Source organism: Miniopterus schreibersii (genome assembly GCF_964146895.1).
Source record: "Miniopterus schreibersii genome assembly, chromosome: 8".
Taxonomy (NCBI): domain Eukaryota; kingdom Metazoa; phylum Chordata; class Mammalia; order Chiroptera; family Miniopteridae; genus Miniopterus; species Miniopterus schreibersii.
Genome location: NC_138109.1, coordinates 20,336,809 through 20,350,140, shown reverse-complemented (window position 1 = coordinate 20,350,140; position 13,332 = coordinate 20,336,809). Strand labels below are relative to the sequence as shown.

Sequence of the window (13,332 nt, the reverse complement as noted above, 5' to 3'; positions counted from 1 at the left end):
GAAAACAGTATGGTGGTTCCTTAAAACATTAAAAATAGAATAGCCATATGATCCAGCAATTCTACTTCTGGGAATCTACCCCAAAACAATGAAAAGCAGGGTGTTGAAGAGATAATTATATACCTATGCTCACAGCAGCATCAGTCACAACAGCCAAAAGGTGGAAGCAATCTCAATGTCCACTGACAGGTAACTGGGTAAACAAAATGTGGTATATACATACAATGGAATATCAGCCTTAAAAAGGAAGGAAATTCTGACACATGCTACGACACAGATGAACGTTGCAGGCGTTATGCTAAGTGAAATAAGTCAGTCATAAAAAGACACTGTATCATTCCTATTACTAATACCACAAAGTGAAAGGATGGTTGCCAGGGTCTGGGAGAATGGGGAATTGATGCTTAAGGCATATAGTTTCAGTTTTGCAAGATGAAAACAGTTCTGGAGATCTAAAGTTCAAAATGTTGTAGCTTTGTTTAAAAAAGTTCAAATGATAAATTCAGTTAATAAATTAAGAACTATTATCTGAATGAACTTACATTTAAAGTATCTGAAAAGTCCTGTAACTGTTTAAAAAAAATAAATCCACAATTAAAAATATTTCCATACACCTTAAGTTTCCACCTTAGATAACTTCATTAAAGAATTATGTCAAATACTTAAGAAAAGTAGTAATAGCAATCTTACACAAATTCTCCAGACAAGAGGAAAAAGCAAGCATACCACAATTCAACTTATGGTGACAGAAAAATCCTGATACAAAAACCTGACAAGAACATTATAAAAAAGAAAAATCAGGACAATATCATTCATGAACATACACACAAAAATCCTAATAAAATGTTATATAAAATCTATAAAAAAAATTAAAAAAAGAAACCTACCAATATATCAAAAGAACAATGCATTATCACTAAGATGAGTTTGTGTCAGGAATTAAAAGTTGGGTTAACAACAATTTTTTTCACTATGGATAAAAGTACATTAAAGTGCTGAGGGCATAATCTTTCCTGCTATCCTAAATTGGGATAGGTAATATTGAGTAATTCTAGTAATTCAGGTTATAATTCTGGCTCTGCATTTATCTAACCATTTGACGTCTATCAAATATTAATAACTCTGAAACTTTATTTCTTGATCTATAAAATGGAAATAATACTTGATCTGATATTTTTCATAAATCTTGTCAGGATCAAATTGGAAAAGGAACCATAGTTAAAATTTATCAAGCTCTTACCATGTCTCGGGATTGTGGTAAGTGCTTTATATGCATTATCTCATTTAATGTTCACACAAACCCTATAATGATTTTATAGATGAGGAAAACTGAAATGATGTGACTAAAATTTCATAGCCAATAAGTTGCAGAATTGGGATTGGAATCCACCCAGTGGGGGTCTGTATTTTGTTCCACTGATATATTTTGTCTATCCTTTTGCCAACACATTGTCTTTTTTTTAAAAAAAAATATACCTTTATTGATTTCAGAGAGAGGAAGAGAGAAGGGGAGAGAGAAACATCAATGATGAGAGTATTCATTGATCAGCTGCTTCCTGCACGCCCCCCACTGGGGACTAAGTGAGAAACCTGGGCATGTGCCCTGACCAGGAATTGAACCGCAATCTCCTGGATCCTGGGTCCTAGGTAGATGCTCAACCGCTGAGCCACGCCCAGCTGGGTAAACATGCATTTTTATAATTAGAAAAAAATTGTATTTTTGTTTTGGAAAAGTAAATAAATATATTGTGTTGACCTCAAAATGTGACATTATAAAATGGCCGTTTACTAGTTAAACCCACAAAGCTAACTAGGTAGTTCCTTACCTAATAATTCTTATTCAATAAACCTGTACAAACAGAATATACTTATTATCATATATACTATAATCACTGCAGCTAAATAATCACTTATAGAACACTCGGGTTGTTGAGGGTTAAATCTCTCAGATGGCAGTATGGGGAACAATTAAAAAAAAATTTTTTATTGATTTTATTGAGAGGAAGGAGGGGGTGAGGGAGAGAGGGAGAGGGGGAGGGGGTTGAGGGAGAGAGGGAGAGGGGGAGGGGGTTGAGGGAAAGAGGGAGAGAGGGAGAGGGGGAGAGAGAAACACTGCTTTGTTGTTCCATTTATTTATGCATTCATTGGTCGTTTCTGGTATGTGCCCTGACAGGGAATTGAACCCACAACCTTGGCATATCAGTACAATGCTCTAACCAACTGAGCTAGAGGGCCGGGGAACAATTTTTAAAAGGCACTTTCCCCTTTGAAAGCAAGAAGGGACATTCTTCAAGTAGCCCCTCCCCTATGGCAATGCCTTGAAATTTATTTTATAATTAACAAAATTTAATTATTTGCTAGGTACCTTTTAAAAAACTCTGAGCACCTAAGCAAAAATTTTAGAAAAATTTTTAGTAGTTTTCGAATAATGCCACTTTTATGTTAAATACATAGACAGAAATCAAATCCTACTTAGGAAGCTAGATGTTTCTTTAAAAAAAAACACAAAAAACTTTGTTGCTAAGGTAAATCCATTTTGCAACCTATTCTTTAACCTTCTTTGAAATTCAAAGACATGCTAATGAAGTTCTGTTGTTAATTTAGAAGACACTTAAAAGATCAAGTATTGGTAATGACTCAAAAAAGAGCATTATGTAAGCCTACAATTGAGAATACTTTCTTGCAAAATTCTTCCACAAATAAAAAATATAAAAATATCCCTGTCTATGTTCTATAGCTATCTTCTGATTTCTCAAGAACTTAACAATTTAGAAACAATGTAGAAAAAACTGGCTGATGTAAAATAGAATTTTTCCAAATTATTTCATTCAACTTATATTCCAGAATACACATAATTTTATTGTAACCAAACCCATAAAAGCCTACATTTAAAAAATAAGAGAAAGCACTGGTTGTGTGACAAAGTTTTGCTAAATCTCAAGTATTTTTTTTAAAGCAATGGGTAGCCAAAGAAAGTCATTAATATTAACAGACAATGACAGAAAACTACAGAAACTCCAAATACAGAAAGGCTGTTCATGTATCCTAACAGCATAACCATTATGGTCGGAAAACCACACAATATTTTCTCACATGTTTTATTAATGAGCAAAGAATGAGGGTCTATTAACTATCCTAGACAACTGAAATAGAAGTAGGAATCTCTGGTGAATGTTGTTCATCCCAACAAACTGAAACTAAACAGGTTTGGAAAGGATAGTATTCTTAAATTATCTTTTTAGTTTTACCATCATGGAAACAGATCTATCACTTGTCTTTTTTCTCCTTATCCATTAAAAAAAAAGAAAAAGAAAATAAAACTTCTAAGTTACTTAAGATCTTAGTCTTAGGTATAAGAAAATGTTTTGTAAGATTAAGAAAATATTTATCTTTCAGAAGTATTTTAAGACTATGGAAACAAAAGTGAAAAAAGATAGTTGTGATATAAAGCAACACAGTATTCAACTAGAATCTAACAGCTTATGACAATTTGGCAAGAATTCTACTCTGAGCTCGGGCTTTTCCATATACAGCAGAGAATTCTTCCTGGAAATGTGTTCCCTTCACAGGGCCCTAGACTTCTGTGCATACTGTCGGGCCAGGCTTATAGAATCAAATGAATACGATGTTCCCAAAGGAAAAAAATAAATATGAATTAATTCTTAAATACCAACTTATTATATAAAATTCTCCAGGAGAGCAAAATGAAGTAGTATCTAGAAATAATTTCATTCATTCTAATTGCATTCCTTAAATATATCTTTAGTGATTTCAGAGAGAGGAAAGGAGAGGGAGAGAGAGAGAGACAGAAACATCAATGATGAGAGAGTCATTGATTGGCTGCAGCCCACAACCTGAGCATGTGCCCTGACTGGGAATTGAACCCCGATCGCCTGGATCCTAGGTCGAAGCTCAACGGCTGAGCCACGCCCGGCCGGGCAATTTCTTAAATATTTTTAAACTAATAGATTTATTAGTTTGGAATTTGGTTTAAAAATTTAAAGAGTGGTTATATCAGGGGAATGGAATCATGAGTCTTCATCATGTTAAATGAATTATATTTGAGGGTTACATATACACCTGTATGTTCTTTTTTCCTGTAAAGTCTTTGTTTAGAAGAAAAAAGTTATTTCTTGCCTCCTTTATTGTATTTCCCCAGGGTGTTCCACCAACTGTTAGAGAAATTAAATTCTAAAACAAAATTCAAAATAAACTTGCACATTTTTATAAGTCCCACCGCCAATTAAGAAAAGCAAATACTAGGAAAAAAGTTTTAATGGCCACTGCAGAGCAGCACAAACTAAAATTTAAGTGACAACCAAGTTTAAAAACACACACACATACACAAAAAACTTCCATGTTCAAAATGCATTTTTGACATTTTTTCCAAAAATCTACAAGTGAGAAAATTTATATAACAATAAAAACATTTCCTAAAGTGATTAAAGATTTATTTTAAATGCTCAACTGAGATCCTAATGGCATTATATTTTTTAGTATTTTGAATCTGCTTTTAAAATATATATATGTATTTTTATTGATTTCGGAAAGAGTAAGGGAGAGAGAGATAGAAACATCAATGATAAGGATCATTGATCGGCTGTCTCCTGCATGCTCCTAACTGGGGATGGAGCCCAAAACTTGGGCACATGCCCTGACCAAGAATCGACGAGCGATCTCCTGGACCACACGACAATGCTCAATGGCAGAGCCATGCTAACTGGGTTGAACCCACTTTTATCAACCTCATTCAAATCTAGCTTCTATACATAAAATTGTTGTTCCTTTGGAACTTGTTTTCAAGTGATTTTTCTTGATTTTTATTAAAGAATTCAGAGCCCTAAAACAACTATCATTTAAACATGATTTTAAAAGTACAACTAATGCCCAGCCAGCAAGGCTCAGTGGTTGAACACTAACCTATGGTTCAGGAAATCACGGTTGGATTCCCCATCAGGGCACACACCCGGATAGCGGGCTTGATACCCCAGCAGGGGGCCTGCAGGAGGAAGCCGATCCATGACTCTCTCATCGATGTTTCTATTTCTCTCTACCTCTACCTTCCTCTCTGAAATCAATAAAGACATATTTTAATAAAATAAAAGTACAACTAAGAAAGAAACATAGTTTATTCAATTTTGAAAGACTGTATAAGACAGCTACCAAACTTTTCAAATCAATTTGCATATCATTAACAAGGTAAAAGTAAGTGCTTTTCTTCCATTGGTAGATAAGTACAATTCCATAGGCCCTAATCTGACTTTATCTAAAAATACAGACTAGAATAGTATGGTCTTAAAAAATAGCTATCCAGGAGAAGTAAAATCTCAGTGAACATTTCTGCTTCCCATATCCCCAGTTTATTTGGAACTAAAACGTAATAAATACTCTTAGTCCAGCAGTAATTAACCATAAAAAATAGGGTTTCATTAGAAGTTCTCCTAACTAAGGAATCATAGACACAGATGCTGTTTATTATTATTATTTAAAAACCAACTGTGGCAGTTTTGGTTAAATCAAAGTTCACACAGTAGCAGGTCAGTAGTTTATATAGGACACCCTTAAAAAACACTTAAAAGACTTCAGGCAAAAGAGAAGAACAGACAAATATTAACTTTTAATGAGAAATGATTCACCAGGAAACAATTATATAGTATTTGTATTCAAAGTCTCTAATGTGAATAAATTTAAATTTTCTATGTATCCACCTAACAACTAGAATTTAAAATATCCTGTCAGAAGGGGATTCCTGAGAATATCCACACATAAAAAAACTTAGGAAAGAATTGGAGAGCCAAGATCCAACAATGATTTCATAGACAATTAGAGAACACTGACATCTGAAACTGTTTAAACCAACACACAATGCAATATAAAGCTGATATATTGTAGAATTGTATACTTGAAACCTATATAATTTTATTAACCAATGTCACCCAATAAATTCAATAAAAAAATAAATGCTAAAATTAAAAAATAATTTTAAACCAAAATATGTATCTGTCAAATTCTTGATTTACAACTTAAGTCGCATATTTTATCCAAGGTATAGTTTCAATTTCATATGCAGTATAACAAGTACATGTAAGTTTCAAGAAGAATAAAATTTTGTTTTTGATGATGACAATCTTGAGACAAATTATACCTTATCTTCATTAGAGATTACAGTCAATCATGTATAAACTGCACTGAAGAATAAACTTTGCATTTCAAGATGTCCAATTCTTAGCTCAAGAATTCACAGGAGGATTTACTTAATCATACTTGGCTAGCTGGACCAGTTGACTAGGTGGTTTAATTTTAGAAGAATTTTCTAAGATGTTGTCCATATATTGGGCATAATTTCATATAAAAAACCCAAAGGAGAAAAAATATATATAGTAAAAAATTTTTTTGAAATATTTTAAAAAGTTTTAGGATGACTAACAAAGTGTTTAACTTTCATGTTTTGTTTTCCAGGCTTGATAACAGGATAGTCATGTAAAAATCACCTATAGACACAAACCATCACGTTTTCTAAACAGTATAATAAAAAGTTAAAAAAAGGCAGGACACAGTTTTGGAAAAACACAAATCAATGATAAACAAATGAGAGTCTAAAACTTTTCACAATCTAGACAAACTTTCCCTTTTTAAGAAGATATGAAGAAAGCAAAACAACATCAAAAACAAAACAAAAAAACAAAAAATGGAGCATGCAAGAGAGAAATGGTACAAATTGATGAGAGAAAACTCCATATAAGACTTTTAACAAAACTCCCCATCCCACCTCTACATTTGTAATGCTTTTGCACCTACTTGATAATCATACTCTTTAACTTAATCAACAAATTCTTTATCATTATGTCAGTTTCCTTTATGTAAGTTTTTCTTATCTCATATTCAGGTACTTCCCAAATTGGCAAAATGAGATGTGATATTCAGGGGCTTGTGATACCATTAGTAACAAGACCTCCTCTAATATTTTGAAAATTAATTTGTAAGTTTGTGATAATCTGGATTTGAAGCAAACTTTCAAATTTAACATATCGCGTATGAGTGATCCTTTGGAAAGCAAACCGTTATGTAATGTCTACTTTATGTTTCTCAATTAATTACTTTAGAACCATAAAGTGTTTTTTTCTTTTAAGTGCTGCCCAAGTTGCTTCCCCCCCCCTCCCAAGACTACCGTTTTTCCCAAGGAGAGAAGGTGGTTTTCTTAAGTACCAAACTTCCAGGAATATGACAACGCATCTCCAGGTAACAGAGAATGAAAAACAAAATACTGTAAGCAATTTTAAGATCCACCTCCTCACAGCAGCAGTGATCCAGCCTTATATGATATTTCCAAGAACCTCGGAAACTACAGGGTGGGGAAAAAGTAGGTTTACAGTTGTGAGTACGCGAAAACACAGTTTATTCTTGTATTGTTATTTATTTATTAATTATTGTATTATAGTCCATACGGACTGTAAACCTACTTTTGCCCAACCCTGTATATACTAAATATCAGAAGAGAACTCGGGGATGGAAGAAATACCATCCTGCATTGGACGCTGCACTAAAACCAAGCTTAATTCTCGTCTGTTATCTCTATCTACATAACTACCTTAAGAGGCAAGTAAGGGAGAGCGCGGGCCGTCCAGCGCCTCTGCGGGACACGCACCGGGTTAAAGGACACGCACCCCGTTAAATTCCCAACCGGATTAACCAAAGCGCAGGCAACCCCTTCTAGACTCCAGGAAGGCTAATACCGCCTGGAGAACCCCAAATTTCAATCCTGTAACCAGTGTCCCCTCCCCGCAGTTTCGCCCACTCAGTGGCTCCGGGGACCTGCGGCGCGGCTGCGCGGAGGCGGAGGAGGGGCCGGCAGAGAGAGGGAGCCGCCCGGGCCGCGCTCGCCTCGCACACCCGGGCCCGGACTGAGGGAGCGACGGTGCTCTGGGGACACCCCCACTGACCCGGCCGACAGCTGTGACACACTCACCTACGGAGCCGATTTCCATTCATGGAGCTGGGGGGAGTGCTTCGAGCGAGAAGGGCGCCCACCACTGGGGGCAAGGAGGAGGCGCAGGGGCGACTCGGTGCGATGGGCACTCTCACTTGGCCGCGAGGCGCGGTGGCGACAGCTTCTCCTCAGCAACCGCACTCCGAAGGCTCTCGTCGGGAGGAGCTGCCGGCGGGAGGCAGCAAGAGACTAGGCGAGAGGAAGAAGCGTGAGGCAGAAGCGTGAGGCGAGAAGAGGTGAGCTTGGTGCAGAACTTGCGTCGCCCGCGGCCCCTTGCGCTCCCAAAGCTCCTCCAAGACTGCGGCGCCGCCGCCGACCTCCCGGGGGCCGCCCCCGGAAGCCCGCTGGCGTCAGTTCCGCTGCCCCGGCTCGCCCGACGTCCAAGCCTCGCCTTTCCGTCCCAAGCTGAGCGGGCGCGACGTCGGTGCGAATCACGCAGGGGTGCCCGGAAGCGGGCGCCGAGTCCAGGCGGAGCCTGGGGTTCACGCGGCGGGGTGCGGGCGGACCCGATTCTCCTACGGTCCTCCGCTGGGTCGTGCCAGCCCCAGACAACACGAAGGGGTGGGACTTCGCACCACCCTGGTGCAAAGCGGTGCCTTTCTGAGGTGACGTCGCAGAAGGCGGTGTAGCTTATCTGGGGAGGAGCCTACCTGGAGCAGCGCCGGTTCGAGGTGCCTGGCCCCGGACCGGCAGCCGGCAGGGCCCGGGGCGAGAACGTCTTGGGCCGAGCCCCTCCCTCCATGCCCTGTTCGGGCGGCCCCACGCACCACCTCCTCAGCAGGCGGTCAAGTAACCGCCACAGCTGATCGCTCTAAGGCCCTAGGGTTGCTTTCACGACGGGGGTGGGGTGGAGGGGCTGGTGGTGGTGGAACAGTTTCGCTTGGGAAATGATTAAGAAACAGGACATTACACAGATCACATGGAATAATTTCCACGTTTAAAACTCTTTTAATAGCGACTCGTCACACTGAGAAGACCCAAACTCGTTTCCAGGGCCAAAACGCTCGGCGTAACAGGGACCCTGCCTTTTTCTAGCAAGACTTGATCACTATGCTCTACTGGTCTGCGAATTCCCCCAACGGCAGAGCGCTTCTTTTTGGCTTGAAGCCTCTGCGCTTCGGGTTCCCTTGGTCAGGAATCCTCTCCTTTCTCTCCACTCTGGCTTTCTTATACCTCAGACTTATCTCAGAGAGAGCTTTTGCGTACTGTGGGGCACCCCTTTCTCCATTACAGTACTCTTGTCCCAAACTGTAATTTGTTTTTACTAGTTTATTGTGTGCTCCCTCTCCCACTAGAATGTAAACTTTGTAAGATTACCAGGACCAGCACATCAACTGGCAAGTAGTAGGTCCTTATTTTTTGTTGACTTTAATGGTGATACTATTTTATTCAGGCTGCGGAATTATTCATCGCTGTGTCCCTAAGCATCAGTAATAAACTTTTGAAAATCAAAGTACATTCTTTTTTTTTAAAGCTTGGGACAAGGAAGAAAAGGAGAAAAAGTACCCTATCATAAATGTGCCCCCCCCCCCCCAATCACTGTGGGACTTTGGATCAGTTACTTGAGCTTCTAAGCTTCAAGTTTCCTAATCTAAAAATTGAGAACATGTAATTTACTTGAGAATAACATGTTCTCATACATGAGTTAGGCAATGTACGTAAAGCACAAAGAAAACCCTCCCTAAATGCTAGTGAATTTAAAAAGTAGTTATTTTAGTTGCTATTTTAGTATTTACTAAAATGGTTACTATTATGTTACCATTTTAAAGCACTTATTAGATGCACCTACCAGAAACATTTCATAAATTGGATTCAAACTCACATCTGAGTCCAATTCCTTCTAATTTCTTCCTTCCCATTCTTGTACCTTTTACTGAAAATGCCCTCCCCAATTAAAAAATAACAAATGTCACCAGATGAAATACTGTATCTTCAAAATTATTTTCAATTCTTGACTGTAAAAAACCTGTCTATGGGAGCATTTAACAGGGTAAACACCAACTGTTGTGCAAGGGTCTATCACATCTTCAACCCTTAATTCTGGAACTATTCCCTAAATGATTGTAGGCTTCTTTGGGGTGTTTCCCAGAGTAGACATGGTGATGGTGATGAACCCTGGAAGTGGGCCACTGTCTTTGTTGACACTGATGGAGCAGGATTTGGACCTAATTAGGTCCAATTTAATAAATGTCAATGCCTTCCCATCTACTTCTGCTATCCAGGGACCCAACCTCTTTAGAGTGAGCCCATATGAAAGACTCATAAACTGTAATATCAAGAAATGAGAAGGCAAAAAAGTTTGAATGATTCTGCCAAAAGCAAAGTTGTATGAAGCTTACCCCTGACCACATGCACACCCGATTTTTGGGTAACCTCATTCCCAAATGAATCTGCTCTTAAGGGCATACAGGAGGGTCTTTGTACATCTTAACTGTCACATCCCCAGTGCCTAGAACAGTGCCAGCGCCTGGCACATAGCAGCATTCCATAAATAGTTGTGGGATGGATGAATGAATGAGTGGGCTTCAAGAATGGAGCTCAGGAAATAAGCTAAAACTTTGTCCTTATCCCTTGTGGCACTGGTTGCTCTCGGGAGTATAAAATAGTACAGAACTCTCAGTGGCAACGAAATTACTGCCTGCTAAATGCTGCATTCCTAGGCTCCCTGTTCTAGGTAAACACCATCACTGGATGCAACTGAATGGAATCCTCTCCTCTCACACAGGCTGAAGTTAGTCGATGTGATGAATTTAAATCTCTTCTCCTAAACCTTAAGTTTTTAAACAGCAGGAAGCAAGCTACAGTTGAACCTTGAACAACACGGGGTAGGGGTGCCACCCCTGCGCAGTTAAGAACCTGTATATAATTTTTGACTCCCCCAAGATTTAACTATGGTCCTCCTTGGGGGATTGGTTCCAGGAACCCTAGGTATACCAACATCCAAGGATGCTCAAGTCCTTTATATAAAATGGTGTAGAACAATGCATATAGTGGACCCTCAATGTCTACAGAATCCCAATGGTAGATTGAAAATAGTTTTCGATCCGCAGCTGGTTGAATCTTCATATGTGAAACCTGGAAATACACAGAGCTGACTGTATATTTACTGAAAAAAATCCATATATAAGTGGACCTGTGCAGTTAGTTCAACTGTACTTTGTACTGCAGCAGGACACAATATAAAACATACTGGCTTTAGGGACAGTCAGAGCTGAAATTGAAGGCCCTCTGCCACTATCTGTGATCCTAGAAAAGTCACTCTCTCTCAGCCTCATATTCTTCACCTGTAAAAACCAAAGGACCTACGTAGAGCAGACACTGTTGGATACCTACCCAAGCCCTTATCCCCTTCTTTCTTCACCTAACAGACATGACTTGTCTTTCTAATCCACGATTTAGGGGGTAACTCCTAATTAATCTAAGCCGCTCATGATAGATGATCTCTTTTGTTTTGCCAATGACAGGAGTGGGAAGATAACCCATTTCTAGACACGAGGCCAGATCTGCTGGGGCTTCCAGGGATTTTCTCACTTTAAAATGAAACGCTGGAAAGAATTAAGTCCCTCTTCTCTAAGACATTGTTCTGTCAGCATCTCCTTCCTGGAATTACAGTAGCCATCTTGGAGCCCTAAGGTTAACTAGTATGAGCATAAACCAACACAGAAGACAGCAGAGTAGAAAGATTTCAAGAACCTGGTTTGTTGGTATTATCATCAAGCCATTAAGTTTAGCAAACTTGGAGCCATATTAAATGACTTCTTGTCATGTGGAAGTTTCCTTATTTAAGTCAACTCAATCGGGGTTTTGTTATATGCAACTGAAGTTAACTGATGAGCTCCTTCACATGAAGGCTTGAAGATGCAATTAAATAAGATAAACTGATACTATACAAAACACCTAGTCTGAGCACTTCAAAGTATCCAAGCCCCTCCTTCTTTCCCAGTTCACTTCCATTAATAACCCATAGGCCTTTTTAAAAAACTGGCTGGGTGCTCTCACTACCTCTTTTAAGAGGAAGGTTACTTGCCTTCAGAAGGTGAGGAAGAGGGATGGAGGGCTGTTTACAAAGGTCCCTCAAGATTTCTTTGTTCCCAAAAGACATTGTCAAGAGGACAGTAGTGAAATTGCTGCAGCTCAGTGCAAGAGGACAGTGTATAAGCCACACTGGCCTAAAAAACCTAAATATGCTATTCTGGGGAAGGCAGTTATGGGGCTTAAATGGAGAACTAACGTACTTCCTCCCCAGCAAGACAACTCTGCCAACTCCTCCTCCTTGACAGAGCTGTTTTACAGGAGGCAGGAGTGCTTCTGTCATGCTCTGTGCATCTCCTAGGCTTGCCAGGTTTGCTTGGCCCATAGCCAGAGGAATAAATGTCTTGAAAACCAGAAACAAAGGGAGAACTATTTGAAACAATTCAATCTTACTTGCCATTCAAGCAATACAGACAGCAGTCAGGGAATGGCGCAAATTCAGAACATGAAAATAGTCTTCTCTTTGCAATAATCCTTTCCTTTAGTCACCAAACCCTAACTGCCATGGGATTGCGCAGTCTGTTAAGCCAAGAGATACTCAACAAATATCTAGCCTTACTCTGCCCCAAGCCACTTGTAGACAAAAATGTGCTACAAATATATGTTGCCAATTAACAGGGCAGAGGGAAGGCTGCTCAACAAATACTGAAAAGGGATGTCCAGAGATGCTAGGACAAGCCTTAACTCAAAACGTTGAGCCCTAGAACCAGATAAATCAGGCCTTGGGCTCCCACCATATTTTTGTCTTTAGCAATGATCATTTAATTTTGAAACTTTTTCTTTTACATCAATCTTTTTTTAATGTTTTTTATTTTAATTTTATTGATTTTAGAAAGACAGGAAGGGAGAGGGGAAGAGAGAAATATCAATCGGTTGCCTCCTGCACATGCCCCAATCAGGGATCAAACCTGCAACCTGGGTATGTGCCCTGACAGGGACTAGAACTGGCAACCTTGACGTTTTGGTGCAGGGGACGACACTCCAACCAACTGAGCCACACGGGCAGGGTTAACATCAATAATTTATAAAACTGTAATTTATGGCAAAGTGCCATAATGATCATCCTCCCCCTTGCTCGGCTAAATACTTTATTTCTGCTTCACTAAGGGTCATAAATTTAAGCCTTATTTCAATTGGGAAATATCTCCATGTTCCAATCTGCTCTTCAAGTCGAACCAACCTCACTAGCCCTTGCTGCTGAAAAGGAACATGGGTGGCTTGCTCCCAAGGGACTCTGGAAGGTGGTAGCCACAGGTTAGTTCTGCAATTTGAAAAGTCACAACACTTGGCCTCCAGAGGAATGCTAGGCCCAC

At 39.4% G+C, this 13,332-nt stretch overlaps 1 protein-coding gene across 3 annotated transcripts in view; it reads right to left on the bottom strand.

Moving 5' to 3' along the window:
- LOC308560191 (protein argonaute-3) overlaps positions 1 to 12,856 on the bottom strand; it is an 87,601-nt gene extending 74,745 nt beyond the window's left edge. For 2 of the 3 annotated variants that reach the window (XM_081143938.1, XM_081143940.1), the window contains exon 1: positions 7,967 to 12,856. In XM_081143938.1, coding sequence (XP_081000064.1) covers positions 7,967 to 7,985 — 19 coding nt within the window. In that variant the 5' untranslated portion in view covers positions 7,986 to 12,856. Of the gene's footprint in view, positions 1 to 123; positions 194 to 7,966 lie in introns of all 3 variants that reach the window. The other variant, XM_081143939.1, reaches the window with a different exon arrangement.
- Positions 12,857 to 13,332: the final 476 nt, after the last annotated feature.